Source organism: Meriones unguiculatus, chromosome 9 (assembly GCF_030254825.1).
Source record: "Meriones unguiculatus strain TT.TT164.6M chromosome 9, Bangor_MerUng_6.1, whole genome shotgun sequence".
Taxonomy (NCBI): domain Eukaryota; kingdom Metazoa; phylum Chordata; class Mammalia; order Rodentia; family Muridae; genus Meriones; species Meriones unguiculatus.
In genome coordinates, this window is record NC_083357.1 from 74,147,903 (window position 1) to 74,166,425 (window position 18,523).

Consider the following 18,523-nt stretch of genomic DNA (forward strand, 5'->3'; position numbering starts at 1 on the left):
AAGAGACTAAATCTCCCTCTCTCCGCAATCAGTAATTGCCTGTAGTTCTTCTTAAGGGCCCTGTTAAATTTCCCCCATCCTCTTGGGCATGGCATGTCAACTGGTAGTGTCTTGTTTAGGCTACCATATTGTTGAGATGTCACGGGTGAAGGTTCTCTGTTGTACCTAGAAGACACAATCTCGTAGCAGGTGGCCTCTGGCTCAGAAGGTGTTTCCATCCCTTTTCTTCAGTGTTCCCTGAGCCTTAGGTATGGGCATTGTGTTGCAGTGTTCCCCCTTGGGGCTGGGCATGGGCAGTTTTTCTTTGCATTTTGATCATTTGTGGCCTTCTGTAATGGCCTCTGCTGTAAAAAGAAGCTCCTTAGTGAGAAGGAAGAGCTATACTGACTTGCGGGTATGTCGATAGCATTTAGAATGCACCTAGAAATTAAATGGTTTACGAAAGCTACAGTACTACGTTTTCCTCTAGGTTCCATGGCCTCAGCCTCAGCGATGGACAAGTGGCTAGGTTTACAGTTAGCAGGCATGAATGGCCTTTTATTGAGCAGGCTTTAATCCACTTAAAGAGCTGCTGCTTATTCCCAAGATGTAAGTGCCACACGGCATGTTTGGAGCTATCTCATTGTGGAATTTGGAGGTATCTAAGTGTGTTCTCATACTTGATATTGGAGCAGGCCCCTGGCACCTTACACAGCACCTTTGGATGCCGTGTAGAGCTAGTCCTCTGGGGGGAGGTATCCAGATCAGTTCTGGCTTGATTCCTCCCAGGCCTGTGCTCAGAGTCTATGGCATCTTCAGAAATGTGGACCTCCCTTCAGCTTCTGGGAAGCAACCAAAAACAAGGCAGCAGCCTAGAATTGTTCTCCTTTAGTTGTTTTTTGTTGTTGTTGTTTGTTTTGTTTTTTGTCTTGTTTTGTTTTTGAGGTTGTCTGTTGAACTCTCATGACCAACAGCTCAAAAGGAGCTGTCCCATGCCTGGTATCAGGTTTTTTTTGTTAGATAATGTATGGCTCTTATGGAGAGCGTTAACGCTCCAAGGGACATAACTATATCTCTACATCCACTTTGTATATATTATATGTAATAGTAGGTAAGCATAAACTATAGTTCCCTATGACTTTTTCAAAAATTCTTAGTGTTATTTATCCTTTTCCCCTCTCTTCCTCCATCTCACCCTCCCAACTTAGTTAAGCGGTCTCCCCCTTTTCCTATTTTACCCTTTATAGCACCTGTATCCAACTATTATTCCCTCCCAAGACAGTATCCATGGGGAGATACGAATCAACATCTATTCAACAGAGATAGGTAACAGATGACAAATTGAAGATCCCACCAGAGTTCAAATTGGTACATCAGCGAGTTTTATTGGCGTTACCTAACAGAACAGAAATGACACATTGACAGCTGCATCACCAAAAGCCCCTGAGAAAAAGCTGAAACCCTGGGGCACACCGCAGAACTTCCAGGGTGCTCATCAGCTTGGAGAGTGTCCCTTTAGGTAGCCCAGTTGGCCTGAGCTTTTACCAGGCTGCTTGGCTGGGCTCAGCCACTTCCATGCAGTTTGGTCTTAGGTAAGTGATTTCAGCATGTCCCTGTTAGGATGTTAGCTGTGGGTTTGTTGTGTACAGCCTTTATTACGTGAAACCGAAATAACTGATTTATTCAGGACTTTTACTGTGAAGTGATGGTGACTTTTATCATGTGTGTTTTCTACTTACTGGGATTATTGTTTATCCTGTTATATTAATGTGATAAATTGCATTTCTTGATTTGCATATGCAGAATCACTCATAACTCTATCACTGTCATGGTACTGATCTTTTTGGTGTGCTGCTAAGTTCAAATTGATACTATTTTATTGAGAATTTTTCATTAGTATTTATCAGGGGTATTATTTTGAAATTTGTTTTTTAATTTACTCACTTTACATCTCAATCATAGCCCCTCCCTGGTCTCCTTCCAGTCCCACTCTCCCTCCTTCTATCTTCTTCCCTTAGTCTTCAGAAAGGAAGAGGCTTCCTCCCTTAATAACTGGCCAAAGACTATCAAGTCTCTTCAGGACTGTCTGTATCCTCTTTCTCTGTGGCCTGGCAAGACCATCCCATCTAACGGAAGTGATCAAAGAGCATACAATGGAGTCCATGTCAGAAGTAGCCCCTGCTTCCCTTACAAGGAGACCCACATGGAGACTGACCTGCGTATCTGCTACATATCAACAAGGCCCTTTCTATATACAAGGTCCTTGGTTGGTGCATCAGTCTCCGCAGGACCCCCTGGATCCAGATTTGTTGGCTCTGTTGGTCTTGTGGGGCTCCTGTGCCGTCCATGTTCTTCTATCTCCCCACTCTTCCATAAGACTCCCTGCACTCTGCCCAGGGTTTGGCTGTGAGTCTCAGCATTAGCTTTGATCTCCTGCTTGGTGGAATCTGTCAGATATCTATGGTAGGCTCCTGTCCTGTTCCCTCTCTTCAGCCACCTCATGTGTCTATTCTATTTCTGCTTCTGAATGAGAATTAAGCATCCTCCGTACGGTCCTCCTTGTTAGCTTCCTTATGTTTGTGGATGGTAGTATGGTTATCTTGTATTGTATGCCTAATACCCACTTATGAGTATATACCATATACCATGCTTGTCTTTCTGGGTCTGGGTTACCTTACCCAGGATGATCTTTTCCAGATCCATCCATTTGCCTGCAAACATTGTGTTCTTGTGAGGTAACAGGATAATGCTAGTAACGTACAGTGAGTTTGGCAAGGTCCTTAGATTTCAGTTCTTCAGAATAGTTCAAGATGAATTGCATTAGCATCTCAGAAGCTAAGATTCAGTTGTGAAGCTATGTGATGCTGTGTTTTTCCTTCTTGGACAATTTAATACGGATCTCATTTCATTAACTGTTCCTGGGTTATGTCTTTGTGGTACAGTTTTGGTGGGTCACTTGTGACAATTTTCTTAATTCTGTTTAAACTCCTGGTATTGTCTTGAATTTTGTGGGGGTTTTTGAACAATCATCTTTTGAACTCTTTAGTAGATACGGTAGGTTTGAGGTTATTGTGTAATTCAAATGGTGATTTCTGTGCCCCCAACCCACCCATATCTCATTGCAATCCTTGTTTGAGAATCTCCTGTCTCAATGTTGCATAAACACTGCCCCCCAGTTGCCCCTGATATGTCAATAAAGCAGCTCAGAGACAATCATTGAGCAGGTGAGAGAATAGACTTCCTGCCAGCCAGGGGAGGAGGCTTTAGAGAAAGAAGTAGAGCCTTGAACCTGGAGCTCAGGAGGGTCCAGGAGAGACCTTTCTGGAAAGCTACAAAGTTGCAAGTGTCTCTGGGACACAAGCTAGGAGGAAGCCAAATTAGAGGGTTAAGAATAGAGTTAAAACTGCTCAGTTCTTATGCTGTGAAGCTTATTAAAATAGTATAATAGCGTCTCAGTTTGTGTGATAGCTGGATTAAGAAACTGAGAAACAAGCTTGATTTTATAAAATTAACCTTAACAAGATAGTCTGTTCATTTTATTTGCTTTGGAATGTGCTTCTAGAGATTTTTGAATTTTTCTGTAGTCCCATGATCCTCCACTGAGATTTCAGTTACTTATTACTTTCTTGGAGAGGCCTTCTAAGAAAGTGGCTTTCCCTGATGGTGGTATCAGGATGTAAACTGGTAACAGGATGTTGACTCTGATTTTTGTCTGGGTGCTTTAGAATAGTCTACTTGTAGGTTCTTTGGCTGTGTTTGGAGACTTTGGCCAGTTACATTCTGGGGAGTACAGAGGCTCACTAGTCTCTGCAGGCCACACACTAGGTCAGGCATGTGGGATGGAGACTGGAGGGGTTGTAATGGTGTGCCCTGTCAAACTCTGGGGTTAATCGGGTAGCATCAGAAGCAATAAAAGGTCTTAAGCAGTTTGACCTCTGGCCAGTGGTATAGACCCAGGCCCTATATGAGGAGAGACAGAGACAAGAACCACCACTCCTGTTCTGGGATGCCCACGCCCCGGCCTGATAGTAGTAAGCGGTTTTCATCGAGTGCAGTGGCTGGGAACGGGAGCCATTTAAACGGAGTAGGAACTTAGGTTTTTCTGCTGATACCATAGGAATGCCCACCAGAAATGGCCCGCCGTGTATGCCCATGGACTGGATGCTTCTCCCTCTCATCCCTTCTACTGTAATCCCCCACGCACACCCAGTTGTGGACAGAAAAGCTAGGTCCCTTCCAGAGCCTTCTGCACACCTCCTTCACCCCAAAATGCTTAGGGTTGGGATACAACCTGGCTATGGTGTGCAAGACTGCCTCAGGCAGACCTTGTGGTTAGAACAGTCCTGTTCTCCCTGCCATGGTAGTAAAGGTGGCTGAGAGCCAGATATGAGAGAGGGCTGGGGGAACCACATGGACACCTGCTGTCAGAGGTGACGTGACTCTTAATCTGCATCCTCTACACACAGTGAAATCCCTAAGACCTTAAGGGCAGTTCTAGTTTAGAAGACAACAATGTATTTCCCTCAGAAAGAAAACACACAAGGACTCCCTTTACTTCGACTGTGGCCCGCACAGTCCTGCCTCTCCTCAGGGGATTGCCCAGTAGTGCTGTCAAGTTTTGTCCTCATTCCTGAGGTAAATGTATCACACAGGACTGCAAAACTGCTGGGCGCCAGGGACTGGACCACATATTCTTTCTAGCCCAGAGACACCTTGAGGATATTTATGTCTTTTTAATCCAGAGAGAAAAATTCTTGCGGAATTCTGGAATCTCACCTCCAGGACTTTAAAAAGAAAGCAAAATAATAAGAGGTTTGCATTCTTTGAGTGTTCGCCGGGGCCTTATCCCACATCAGCTGCCAGAAGGCTCATAGTCCTGGATCTGCGGGCAGCCTGAGGATGCTGAAGGTCTGTCTCCACAGCAGCAGCCAGGCCCAGCTGCCTCCGGTTAGTTAGAATGAACTGGGCTCTGTGGCCCTATGCGGAATTTGGGTTGCTAGTGCATTAAGGCAACATGGATCCGTCCCACCGCTACACACAGCGAGTTCTCTTCCACTCACAATAACACAAGTTTCCTCGAGACTTGACACCATCACCACTGGCATAATGGTAAGCCAGCATTTAGATTCTGCTCACCCCTGTAATGATGAGAGCAAGAAAAGCAGGCCTAGGCCAGCCCTGTAGTATAATTTTTTTGTTTCTGTTTTTGTTTTTAACTAGCATTTTCCCTAAGGCTGCATTTGGAAATGGAAGTGATTGGGAAGGGAAGGGAGGGCAAGAATTAATTTGAATTATCCTGGGCATGTAAATTGTTCATGGCTCCTAAAACCATGTAGGCCAATAATAGGCCATTTTCCAGTTAAATATTCTTGTTCCTGATAATGACATTTGCATTTTGCTTCTCTTCTTGGCTTCTTCCCAGCTACCCACTCTCATTCATCCACCTGTCTTCTATCAGAAATGTGAGACAGTCAGAATGGTTCTTTCACAGAGATGGGGCAAGGGCTTCAGGAGGCTTTGCTGAATCTCCGAAACAGACAACAGCATTTTTTAAATTAAATTTTTTTTTTTAATATTTGTTAGTTTATTAACTTTGTATCCCAGCTGTACCATTTTGACCCAGGTTTCACTCACCTTGGACTGGAATCCCAGCTGTGAGCTGAGCCACCCAACCGAACCTTCCATTGATGCTAAGCCTCCCAGACACTGGAGTGGGCCTGTGGCAACACATTTCTTCCTGCCTTCCTTCCTCTGCTCCTTCTTAACTGTTCATATAGTCTAGAGCAGTGGCTCTCAACCTTTCTAATGCTGCAGCCTTTTAATACAGTTTTTCCTCTTTTGGTGACCCCCAAACATAAAATTATTTTCATTGCTACCTCCTAACTAATTTTGCTACTGTTACGAATTGTGATATAAACATCTGTTTTCCAATGGTCTTAGGTGACCCCTGTGAAAGGGTTGTTCGACCACCAAAGGGGGTCAAAGGTTGAGAATCTGAAGGTTGAGAACTCCTGGTCTAGAGTCTCTTCTCCAATTTACATACATTTACATATACAATTTACATGTAAGTGTATAAATACGTATTTTGTTTTGAGGATCTCAGCTGACTGGTTCATAGCTCCGTGTAGACCAAATAGATAAACCAAGCTGGCCTCAAACTCACAGAGATCTGCCTGCCCCAGACTCCAAGGTGCTGGGATTAAAGGCATGCACCACCACTCCTGGCAAATTCACATCTTCTACAGATTGTAATTCAGTCCTGTGTGTGTGGCAGGCTGCCCTGACCCACTTTGCACAACCTGCAGCCTCTGCCCAAAGCTCTTAGAGTAGAAGGTCAGGTTCCACAACAACAGACCCACTATGATATGACAACAGACGCTGCCAGATGCAGGCAGCCTCTGTGGCTGGACACCGCATCAGCTGGGGTGCTCAGAGCACTTCCCATCAAGGAAAAGCCACCTACATTAAAAACACAGGGGTATTTTTAAAAAAATTTGTATTATTCATTACAATTTATTCACTTTGTATCCCGGCTGTGGCCCCCTCCCTCCCTCTTTCTTCCCCTATGCCCCTTTCCTAGTCCACTGATAGTGAAGGTCCTCCTCCCCTCTGACCCTAGCCTATCAGGTCTCATCGGGATTGTCTTCCTTTCTGGCCTGGCAAGGCTGCTTCCCCCCCTACACACACACTCAGGGGGAGGTGATCAGAAAGCCTGCCACTGAGTTCATGCCAGAGACAGCCCCTGCTCCCCTTACTAACCCACTTGGAGACTGAATCTACGGGCTACATCTGAGCAGAGGTTTTAGGTCTTCTCCATGCATGGTCCTTGGTTGGGGTATCAGTCTCTGCAGGGCCCAGGTTTTTTGTTTGTTTGTTTTTTGTTTTGTTTGGCTCTGTTGGTCTCCTTGTGAAGCTCCTGTCCCCTCCAGGTCTTTCTATCTCCCCCTTCTTTCATAAAATTCCATGCTCTCTGCCCAAAGTTTGGCTATGAATCTCAGTCTCTGCTTTGATACCTCGATCAGTAGAGTCTTTCAGAGGCTGTCTGTAGTAAGCTCCTGTCCTGTTTCCTATCTTCTCTTGCTTCTGATGACTATGGCATTTGCCCTTCTGAATGAGGACCCTAAGATCTTCCTTGTTGTTTAGCTTCTTTCGGGCTATAGATTTTAGTATGTTTATCCTGTGTTATATGTCTAATAATCACTTATGAGTGAGTAAATACCATGTGTGTCTTTCTGCTTAATCATCTGCATTTTTAAAACATTTCTCTGCACATCCAAAATTTCAGCATCTTTCCAGTTTCCAGGAGATTCTGATTTTGCCTTCATTAGGGCATTCAGGTATTCTTTCCTGGGCTCTTGGCGGATGGCGAAGGTGGGGGAAGTGTTCTTGGTTGTATGGTTAAATTTCCCACATGAATAATCGTCACTATGATCTATGTACTGGTGTTAACAGCCAGCTGTCACCAAGCATTAATGAACGATTTGAGGTATCCCAGCACCTCCAGAAAGGAATAGACTCTCCACTTGACTGTGAAAAAGAGCAGAAAAGAATGCGCTCACTCACAGTGTGTGGGAAGCAGAGAGGGCTACATGACACTCAAGGAATACTGGAATGTCAGTCCTTTTCAGTGCCCAGGTTAGTCCTCTGGTCCAGACAGGAACAAATGGCCAGCAGACAGCTAAGCTAGAAAAAAACAGACAGAGAGCTTGGCTCACATGGACAAGCTCCTGGGTTCAATTCCCAGCAATACCCCTGCCCAAAACAAAAACCCCTGTATTAATTAACTTGGAAATCAGACATGAATGAGTAAAGCACCAGATTTGACAGGGTGGGAGCTCCTCATAATTCTTCCTTGCGTTTCTCTTTTCCTCCTCCAAACCTCCCTTTGTTTTCTAATTTTTCCCTTCTTCCTTTTAACTCCTCCCTTCCTCATCTACAGTGACCACTTACCCTACCGCGCTTGTGCTGGCCGATCCCATTCCTTTGCCCAGAGATGCCGGAATGAGCATGATTCACGCACACTCTAAAGGTCAAAAACCAGTGTGTCCTGTGGAAGGAAATATGGCTTTGCATTTGGCCTTGCTGGCTCCCCAACTGTGGCACAGCCTGTGCTGGCATCTTTTCAGGGCCCCAACCATTCAGCCCCCCTTCCCTGACAGTATGGGGCATGCAGCTCCATCACATCACTGACTTCCCTCTGCTGGTGCTGGTTTCTGCCTGTGTCTACAGGCCTGGCAAGGAGGCTGTGGGCTTGGGCTAGAAGCAGCAATGCAGGAAACAAATGCAGCAGGTCTCACATGGACCTGCAATGTTGACACCCTGTAAGCCCCTGGGTAATCATGGAGACTTTCTATCTGTTTCCTTTTATAAAACTCACCACAGCTCAGCTCTTCCTAAAGGAATGAGTGTTAGAAGCCCTAGCCAGGTTGTGGTGGAGGCAGTGGCACATACCTTTCATCCTAGCACTGGAGAGACAGGGGCAGATAGGTATATTTTGAAGGGTTCATCCTAAAACTCAACACAAGACTCTGGCACTATCAGATCAAGTCCTTGGAGCTCTTAGTGGCTTCCCAGTTTATCCCCTAGTCTTGTGAATGAGAAAAACAGGTCTGAAGAGATTATGGTACCCTGCAGTGAGTGCTGGCTATGGCTCAGTAGCAGCATGCAAGTGTGCATGATGAGCCTGGCCCCTTTGGAGTTCTCAGGGATGGTTGCCGGTGTGGACATCTCTTTATCAAAATTCACCACACAAAATCCCAGCCCTCCTCCACACAGTCCACTTGCTGCCAGCATTAACCAAAAGGCTGTTGTTAATCCTCTCCATGCAGCCTGCTGATAAGAATATGGTACTCCAATTATAGTGCCTAGGCCCAAGCCAGCCCTTGGGCGTACTTACTGCCTGGCTCAGCCACCTAAAGTTACCCGCTCCCTCAGTTTCCATATTTGTAGATGCTTTCCTATCTCGTGAGAGTGTGGTTCGAATTACAGAACCTTGGGCTGGTTTTGTTGTTGTTGCTGCTTTTGGTGTTTGTTTGGTTTTACCTCTAAAAAGCTGGCTCGTTGCTGCTAACCCTTCCCAGCCAGCTGCAAGGGTACATCCACTTGCTGTCCGAGCCCCACACCTCCAGAATAGATGATGGCTTCGGACACTTATCCGACACTGTTTCCCTCCTTCCCAAGGCTTCTTCCTGTTTCCCAGGGAGGGAAATAGTTACCCTGGACACTAGCTACCGGCTAACTCCAGTCTGCTGTCCTCACAGCCATGACCTTTGCTTGATCTGGGGGAAGGAAGCTCATCTCAAGAATAACACCCGAGTTTGACTGGCATGACCTTTTATAAGTGAAAGAAAGGCGTTTGTGAAGGGGGCAACATGCCCTCTTAAAGCCTCACGGAACTGTCTTCTGCATGAAATAAGGAAAAAAAATATTTCGCAAGGGGAAGAAAAGACCTTGTCAAGGCACAACCTGGCCTCATAGAGCATAAAGAAACTTTCTCCTGCATGAACTTAGGAAAAAAAGTGAGCAGGGCTGGGGAGATGGGACAGCAGTTAAGAGGACTCATTCCTCTTCCAGAGGACCGAGGCTCAGTTCCCAGCACCCATGTGGTAGCCACAACCATCAGCGGCTCCAGTTCCAGAGGACCCGATGCCCTCTTCTGGCCTCTGCAGGCACTGCATGCCATGTAGGACGCAGACTTACAAGCAGACAAAAAATCCTCATACACAGAAAACTTGTAGGGTTATTTGTTTGTTGGTTTGTTTTAAAGAAGAAGAAATGATCACTGCGGAGAGGTAGACATACTTGGCCTGATTTAAACATTACGTGAGCTGTGTGTATATCTATAGAAATAACATAGGTTACTCTGTATATGTACAATTATGTTTTTAGGTGGAAGTAATGTAAGAAAATGGGCCTAACTGACTGAGTCTGACTACCTTCCTTCTGTATTTGTCTCATGTGACCCTTGGCCACAGACCTTGAACTTTCTGCCACAAAATGTTTGAAACCAGCATTGTTGTCTATTTGTATACTGCATAGAGACAGAAAGACAAGAAGGAAGATTGCTTTTGCCGGGCACCGAACTAAATTCCTCCCAACCGCGTGGGGCCACAGGGTGCGGGGTGGTATTTCTATTACACATGGAAGAACGGAACATCACAGGTGTCAAAGGAGCTCCCCACGACCACACTGCTTGAGGCTTAGCCCAAGCGTCGATTCTTAACCCACATGGACCCCCTCAGAAGAATTGCTGGGGTGGCTTGTTAAAAATCGATCATCTTTGCTACATTCCCAGCCCGCTAACCCTGGACCTCCAAAGAAGCAGCGAGGGAAGCCACAGTCTTATGGGGAGCCCCAGGCGCTTGGTATGCCACAGCAATGCCCTTCTTGCCTGCTGGCCAGGGCAGCTAAGGAGCGAGCATATAAAGCAAATCAGTGTCCAGGCCCAACCCCCATGGACAGGTCTTTCCCAAGCTCTGTCTTTGATATCAGCCACACATATCCAGGGGCAGAAAGGAGGATGTGGGGGAAGATGCTGTTAGGGTACCCCATGGAAAGAGGGGACACTGTGCAAGGTCTTTATCAAAACTTCAACAATCTGTTTAGTAACTCTTTGTGGGTAGACAATCATCATCATTATCATCCTTCTAACCCATTTTTTATGGTGTGATGTGTTCAGATTTCAGATTATTCCCACACACCCAGAAATATCAGAATGCAGTCTGTAGGGGGACAGAGAGACGGACCGATGGTTCAGAGTCCTTACTGCTCTTCTCAAAGCCCCGAGTTCAGTCTCTAGCACCCACATCAGGTGGCTCCCAACTACCTGTAACTCAGGCATCCCCACACACATGGCCTACACACATACTGATGCACACAAACACAGATAAATAAAATAAATATTTCTTAAAAGAATATCACCAATTTTACCTTTCAGGATTGCCTCTTTTTAACTAAAATTTTATACCATAGGTCCAGGAATATCGAATGTGTATGGAGCGTCCTCCGTGGGAATGCTAAGTACAGTTGATTTGACTTTCTCTTAAAAGACGGACCAAAATAACAATCTTAATACTGTTAAGTGGGAAGGTGTGGACCCTACAGTGATCTCTCTGTGGCAGTTACACCATGAAGAATGACGATCGCTCTGCTCCATGAAGCATTTCTACATGCCCAAGTCTGTGCTAAGCCAACGGTTGTGACACCGTCCTTATTAAATGTTACTCCCATTTGCTAAGGCTTAAGGAGACTAATTATCTCTAGAAGGTTCATTTAACTCTTAACAATAGCAGATAGCGGTTCCAAACAGGGTATCAGACCCCAAATTAGCCATATTGGTGTGTAATGCACCCAGATTAGGATGCAAACACAGGAAAATAATAGTGGCTGTGTTAGGAAAGATCAAAGTTAATTTTGTTTTAAATGAAGCACAAGTGAATTATGAATGTAAGAAATTCCTGTTTAAGAAAATTTAAAAAAAAATTGAACTAAAACATCTAGAAATTGTAAAATTTTAAAACTTTGTTGTTGTTTTGTTTTGTGAAACAAGGTTTCTCTGTGTGTCCTGGACTCCCTTTGTAGACCAGGCTGGCCTCAAACTCACAGAGATCCACCTATCTCTGCCTCCCTAAGTCTAGGATTACAGGCATGTGCCACTGCACCAGGCTAACTTTTTCTTTTTCTTTCCTTCCTTTCTTCTTTCCTCTATTTCTTCTCTTTCTCTTTCTCTCTCTCTCCAATAACTGGCTGTGAAGATCTTTCACTGCTATAAGCTTGAGGTTAAGTCTTCATTCCTAAACCTTTATCATCTCTAAGAAGAGACAAAAAAAAAAACCAACCTTAGGGCCTCTGTTCCTGATGAGCTACAGAAAGTTTCTGCTCTTGGAAGGTGAGCCTGAGCACAGCAGAGGTGGCGAATCGGCGCTTTTTCCCACTGCCTGACAGCCAGGAAGGAAACCGAATGTCTCCATGGGAAGCAGGACTTCCCTAGGTCCATCTCTAGTTTTCAGGTGGGCTCCTTTCCCGAAATTGACTTCTCTTCCTTCCTCACAGATATCTGCCAACGAAATCGAAATGCTTCTGATGAGGCTGCCACGCATGTTCAAGCAGGAATTCACTGGCGTGGGAGCAACGCTGGAAAAGAGGTGGAAGCTGTGTGCCTTTGAGGGGATTAAAACGACCTAGCAGACTGGCCCGGAAAGCCTGAAGTGAAGCCCTCTGAAGCCGGCCAAGGCTGTACAGCGTAGGAGCGGGAGGACTGGGGTCGGCCAGCCGTGGGACCTGTGCGGAGCCACCAAAGCCTTGTTCAGTGACATCTGTGGCGTTTTCTTGTGCGTGGAAATGTAATTGTGTACCAGTTCCTTAAACTAGACAAAGCCTCATACTATGCCAGACCTGCCCCTATGAATACCAAGCAATGACTCCACAGTCAATGACGACAAAAAAATCTCAGAATAGGCCTTGTTGCTGAGCAGAGCACTGATCAAATGCTTAGCGAATGGCCGCGTAGCAATGGTGGTTGCCAGGCTACCGAGTTGTATATGTATAGCTGAAAGCATTAAATGACATTTTCTTGAAGGTCTTTCCGTTTTAGTTAATAAAACAAACAAACGAAAAAAAAAAAAAACAACAAAACAAAAATGTGATTTTACAGTGGGGGAGAAAATCATACCAAAAGAAAACTTGAGTATGTGTCTGAACAGTTATTGTATTTTGTAAATTAAGTTATATGCTGTTCCAGGGACTTTTGCCTTATTGAAGAGGCGGAAAACTATGATTGGACTCCTTGAGAATGCTTTATCAAGGATATTATTTTTCTAATGTAACGGTTCTCCATCGTGCGTTCTTTTCACATGGACTGCATAACGATTTTCATAACATGTAAATAGAAGGAAGAACCTGATGCTGTCCCATGCTTGGTATGCAACATTCAGGTTTATGCATTGAAACACATTCGGAAAAAAATATTCCTGTTACAAATTTTATAGCAAAGATACTAATTTTTTTCAATAAATCTTGACTTCTACCATACTAGTTTTGTAGAATTATGTTTTGCTCGTACATTTTCGCTCCTTCCTAGGAAATCTTTTTCTCATTTTTCAGATCTGTGTACTAGAGTACCACTTTAAGTGTATCCAGTGTGAGACAGATGACTCTAAGAGAAAAGAGCGTTGGTGAACTTAGGAACATACACAGCCGTTAGCTTGGAAAGCACAGGGCAGGGGATGAGTCGGGATTGGAGGAGATACGGCTGAAGTACCAAGATAAAACACCTAAATCTAATCAACACCAGACTTCCTGTTGCTTTCTGTCCCCGTGGCAGAAACTGAGTACCAATCAGCTCATCGTATCCACACGGGAGTGTTACCTTTGTATATTTTCTGTAAAGTATGGGTTAGAAAAAGGAATGAAGTCATTCACACAAAAGCCCAACAATTTAAGCAATTTGGTCTTCCTTCCTTTTACCTTCAAGTAGAGTAGAATGTGGCTTTAACTTCCCTTTCCTTCCTGCCTTATTACATAAAAATCCCCAAAAAGACAAGTATTCAAGATATTAATTTTAAATGAAACACTTTTAGAAAGACAGCTGAACAATGAGCATTCTTGGAAGCTATGAAAAGATAGTCATAATTTCCTATTGGACATTATTACCCTCAGGTTCTTTTTATTGAACCCTGGAAAATGAAGGCCTTTATTCATAACTCCCATAGCATGTACACGTGTGTTTTGTTCAGGCTCAGTGCCAATGCTATGCATGTGGAGATGAATGAGAAAAAGACTCTCTCCTTAATGCACTCAGAGTTCGGTCACTCTGAAGGAGACATTTTCCACAGTTTGTAGAGGTGAGCTTCGTGGTAAGGAAGACGTGATAGGAATGCGATAGGAACCAAAGAGAATGCCACTATCAATTGGCCACGGTGGCACGTGCCTATGATCCCAGTGCTCATGAGGCTGAAGCAGTAGGATTAAAAATTTGAGGGCAGCTTGCGCTACAAAGGGAGACCCTGTCTCAAGAGAGCAAGCGAAAGCAAATTCCACTATTCCATTAAAACCGGCAGCATTCATTACCACCCGCTGATGTCCATGGCCAGGAACATCCTGACAGGTTTCTGGACTGGGACAGTTGGAAGACATCATTTGTAGAAAATGCTGTTCTAAAGCAGCCTGGGAGGGTCACCTGAGAGACGCGTGGTGGTGAACACAGATTGTACTCACGGTGATAAAACATTTGGTAGGGATGCAGAGGATGACATCACAACCTTACTGGTTCTGCCTGCAATCTTGGGGGTGTTTTACGTGGGTGGCGTAGTTCTGAGAAGTTCCAGGGATCACATCGTACAATGAGTCTGCAGAGTCAGGCTCCAAACTCACAAATCAGTTCAAAGGAAGGAGGGCAGGACCTGAGACCCGACACGACGGCACTTCCCAAACAGAATGATCCTGAGCAGCAACTTGCAGGAATGGACAGACAGCTGGACTTTCAAAACTACTTAATGAGATTCCTAGAGATCAGCTTTGGTACCAGGATGATGTGTTTACTCGAAATGGATTACAATACTTGTCTATTTTCAGTTCAATTGTGTGTTATCATTGGATATATGGTGTGTCTCCACCCTATATAACCATCCACCCACCTCTCAGTGCTGATAATCTCATCCCTTAGAGCTGACTTGAACCAATCATTGAATCAATCTACTAATAGAGTTAAAATTTGATAGTATTGTCATGAAGTGCTGGAAACTAGGGGTTGGGGCCCAGCTGGGGAATTGGATATATCTTGTCCCTAGCCATTTCCTCGATCTTCCTGCTTCCTGACTGCCACAAGGCGAGCAGCCTCCTTCATGCTCTTGCTGCCGCAGCGTTCTTTCTCACCTTAAGCCCACAGTGATGGATACAGTTTGTCCTGGACTGAGACCTCTGCAAGTGTGAGCTCAAAAAAAGCACTTCCTCCTCTAAGCCATTTCTTTAAAATTTTCTCCCATGGCTATAAAAAGTTGACAAGGTGAATAACCTGGCTTGGGAGGAAATAATCTTTCAATGATTTTAAGGGCTCTCAGAGTCCCATGGGAGGTTAGGGACCACCTGGGGAGTGCACTCACATTGGCCCTGCAGGTGGCCTGGAGTCCATAGTCCAACCTCTTTAATCCTTGTGCTTACACTATATGGAAATATTATTATTGTCCCCTTTTGACACATGGGAAATGAAGCTTGGACATTCATATAATGCGGCCTTCTTTGCAGTTCACAGTGTTAGCCTGAGGTTTAACCTACAATAAACTCCAAAACATATTCTTAGTCATACTTCCAGCTCCATCTGTTCCCAGACCACCTATGACACCAGAGCTTACCTGGTACCCTTTGATCACAGCTTTTATTCTTTTATTCTCCACCATCTCTCGTACATGGGTTGGGGATGAAGTTTCTTGAGGTCTTTTCCTTCCCTAAATCTCCCAGTGACAAATCAGGGTTCTTGGTTCCAGAAATAAGCAGAATATAGAAGGTTTGAGCTCCTCATGACCTGGCTCAGAAGGCCCTCTGATTGGCCCTTTCACAGTCCCATATCGTTGTTGTTAAGTTTTTTTGTTTGTTTTTTACCTTTCCACTTTTGTTCATCTTTATGTTCTAATCGATCTGTCTCATGTCTGTTTATTACAAGTCTACACAGCTGTACCCAGGTGCATGCCAGGAGCTGACCTCACTGGAGCTTTTCATCACACCCTGGAGAAGTCACTCCCCAGCCTCTGCTCAGACATCCTACACTGACTGCCTCCGAGGCCCTTTTCACTTATCTTCTCTGATCTTATCTATTAGGTCGGCAAGTTCTTTGAGGGACCCAGGCAGTCTCAGGCACTGAATTTTGTCTCAAAGTCACTTCTCTGATAAATATTCAGAAAGTAGAACACAATGACCAGAGGTGTTTTTCGCCTTTCAGAGCCACTTTGCTTCTGAACACACAAAGGTAGAATGCTAGAAAGTGCTTCAAAATATCTTTGATCCAAAATTCCAAGGCCCCCAAATGTGAATAATAATGTATGTATTATGATGTGAACCACACAGCATGATTTTTGCTCAGGCTGTGGTCAGTGAGCATTCTCTGCGAAGCTGCGTCCTCGGGGGCTCATTTCCTGTGCTCCCACTGTGGGGCTTGTGTTTCTACCGGAACTTTTTAAAAAATAGTTTCATCATTTCTGAATGTGGCCATCTCTCCTGGTCTAGGACAGGAAACCATTCTTGCCTCTAAAGTCCCTTTGAGTCAGATGTGATAGATAATTATTGTAAATAATTATCAGGGGAAAAAAATGAGCCAAATACATCAAAGTACGGTCTACACAGGACATTTCCAGTGGATGCATAAGAACATAGTCAAGCTTCGGGTTCAATAAAAGAAGCCAGGACTTTGCCCCTCTTTTTCCTCAAAGGAAATGCTTTGGCAGAATCTTACCTATCTCTTTATTTACACTTCTCTTGTGATAAGAATCTATAATATGCTTATTTCAAACATTTGTAATTATACAATTTGGCAACATTAAACACATTCACAGTATTAATCAATTGCCACTGTCTATACCCAAAACTTCTAATCCCCAACAAATGTCTCTCCTTAATGAACAATAATGCTTTCCCCACCACTTCATCCCTCAAGCCCTTGCAACTCCCTTTGTTTCCCCAAGTCTGCCTATTGGTACAGCGTGTCTTCCTGTCTAACCTCCCCCTTCAGCTTTACGTCTTAAAGGTTCATTCACAACTTGTAGCAAATATCACAACTTAACTCTTTCTGTGAGGCTAAGTAATATTCCCTGGTTTCAGAAATCTTGATGCTTTAGTTCACTTTTTTCTACTTCTGCTGCAGCATAGAAAAGCCATCAAGCTATATCTGAAAATAAAACCAGCTCTCAAATGTAGAAAAGCACGGTTTCATCTGCATAACAGCATTAGTTTCATCAAGGATGATAAAAATGAAATGACATCCTCAAAGAACTAATAAAAATATAAGTTGAAATGATGAGTTTGCAAAATTGTAGAAAACACAACTAAGCAAATGTCTGATCAATGAAATCTAGACAAATTGCTTTTCTTTTTCATAAGAATTGGGCCTGCCTTGAGAACTACATCAACCACTCACCTCGAAAGCTGGGTCCATTCAGTGGTGACATGGTCATCTTGAGGGGTAACCAACAGCTGTCTGATTGGATTGTAGGCCCATTCAACATGGAACTTATGCTTGCTAGTATAATCCTGACCTAGAACCAATCGTTAGAGAGGTTCTAGGTTCTAGGAGAGAACTTACATTTATCATTTTGGTGTGGTGGCTCACAGCATCGCTCTCCAGAGAAGCTGTTACAGCCAGATAGCGACATTTGGGGAGAGAAAGTTGGTTTTCTTCAGAGGTGAGCCACATTGGTTTCCCATGCCATAGTGGACATCTCTGCAGCCACGTGCATGTGGGCAACAGTAATTAGATGTGGTTTCATATATACATTTATATGAGAGAAGCAAGGAGGGAAATGTGGGAGGAGAGATCCAGGAGGAATAAAGGAATGAATGTGAGTTTGAGCAAAATAAAATGCATTCATGTATGGAAAAAATTTGAAAGAAAAAGAGGGGGAGTTAGAGAGAAGAAATAGAAAACTCAGGCTAAACACCTTCCGATTGTTTTGCTTGCTTATTTTAAAAGCTCCAAATCTTCAGGTGGGAATATAAACCCTTACAGTAACCACAGAAACCAGGAAAGTAAAAAGAACCATGGCAGGGGGAAGGGGAGTCCGAGAGGGAGGCATAGCAGAATACAAATAGTACAAAGAGGGAAATGGAAAAAAAATGATGGGGTAAATACAGAAGCAGAGGCTGAGAGGGAGGGAGAGGGATAAATAACACTAAGGATGTTTGGGAAGTCTTAAGGAATCATGTTCTTGTATTTGCCTAAATTGGCATGTAATACATATCAGTTTATGGGTGCATTGCATACACATATATACCTTTATTTCATTTGGGCTGACAGTGCTTCCCACAAGAGCCATGGACTGTCTAACAACCTCAGCACCGAACATGAGAAACCTCCTTACAAGTTTTTGGTCAGGGGAGTACAAGAGATACCCGGAGCAGTATAGGGCATTGGTGTTTCTCTTGGTTGCCTCCCAGGAGTTAAAGATAAGATGCTATGGCTCCAGACACTATGTGCTTCAGACACCAGACCAGAAGATTTGAGCCGGATCTGACCCTGAAAGCCTGGGGACTAGGGGGCTAGCTTTCAGAAGAGGAGGCAGGAAGACTGTAAGAGCCCAGACAACCTGGATGTCATCAATGGGATTGTGTTGCCTAGAAATGGCAAGGAAGCTATACTCCTCAAACCACAGCAATAGGGTTGCCCAAACAAGACCTGAGCAAGTGTCACGCTGATAGGCATGCTAACACAGAAGAGGAAAAAAAAAACACTGATAAGCAGTCAGCAATGCTTCCAAGTACACCAGAACAACCACGTGACAGGTCCAGTACAACACTGCACACGGTAATCAGGGCCAAACACGCTCAACAATGAAGAAACTAT

The 18,523-nt window shown here is 44.3% G+C and overlaps 1 protein-coding gene across 5 annotated transcripts in view; it reads left to right on the forward strand.

Annotated features, from left to right (window-relative positions):
- Positions 1-13,008, forward strand: part of Enox1 (ecto-NOX disulfide-thiol exchanger 1) — a 560,948-nt gene extending 547,940 nt beyond the window's left edge. For all 5 annotated transcript variants that reach the window (XM_060391472.1, XM_060391474.1, XM_060391473.1 and 2 more), the window contains one exon: positions 12,031-13,008. In XM_060391472.1, coding sequence (XP_060247455.1) covers positions 12,031-12,162 — 132 coding nt within the window. In that variant the 3' untranslated portion in view covers positions 12,163-13,008. The remainder of the gene's footprint in view (positions 1-12,030) is intronic.
- Positions 13,009-18,523: the final 5,515 nt, after the last annotated feature.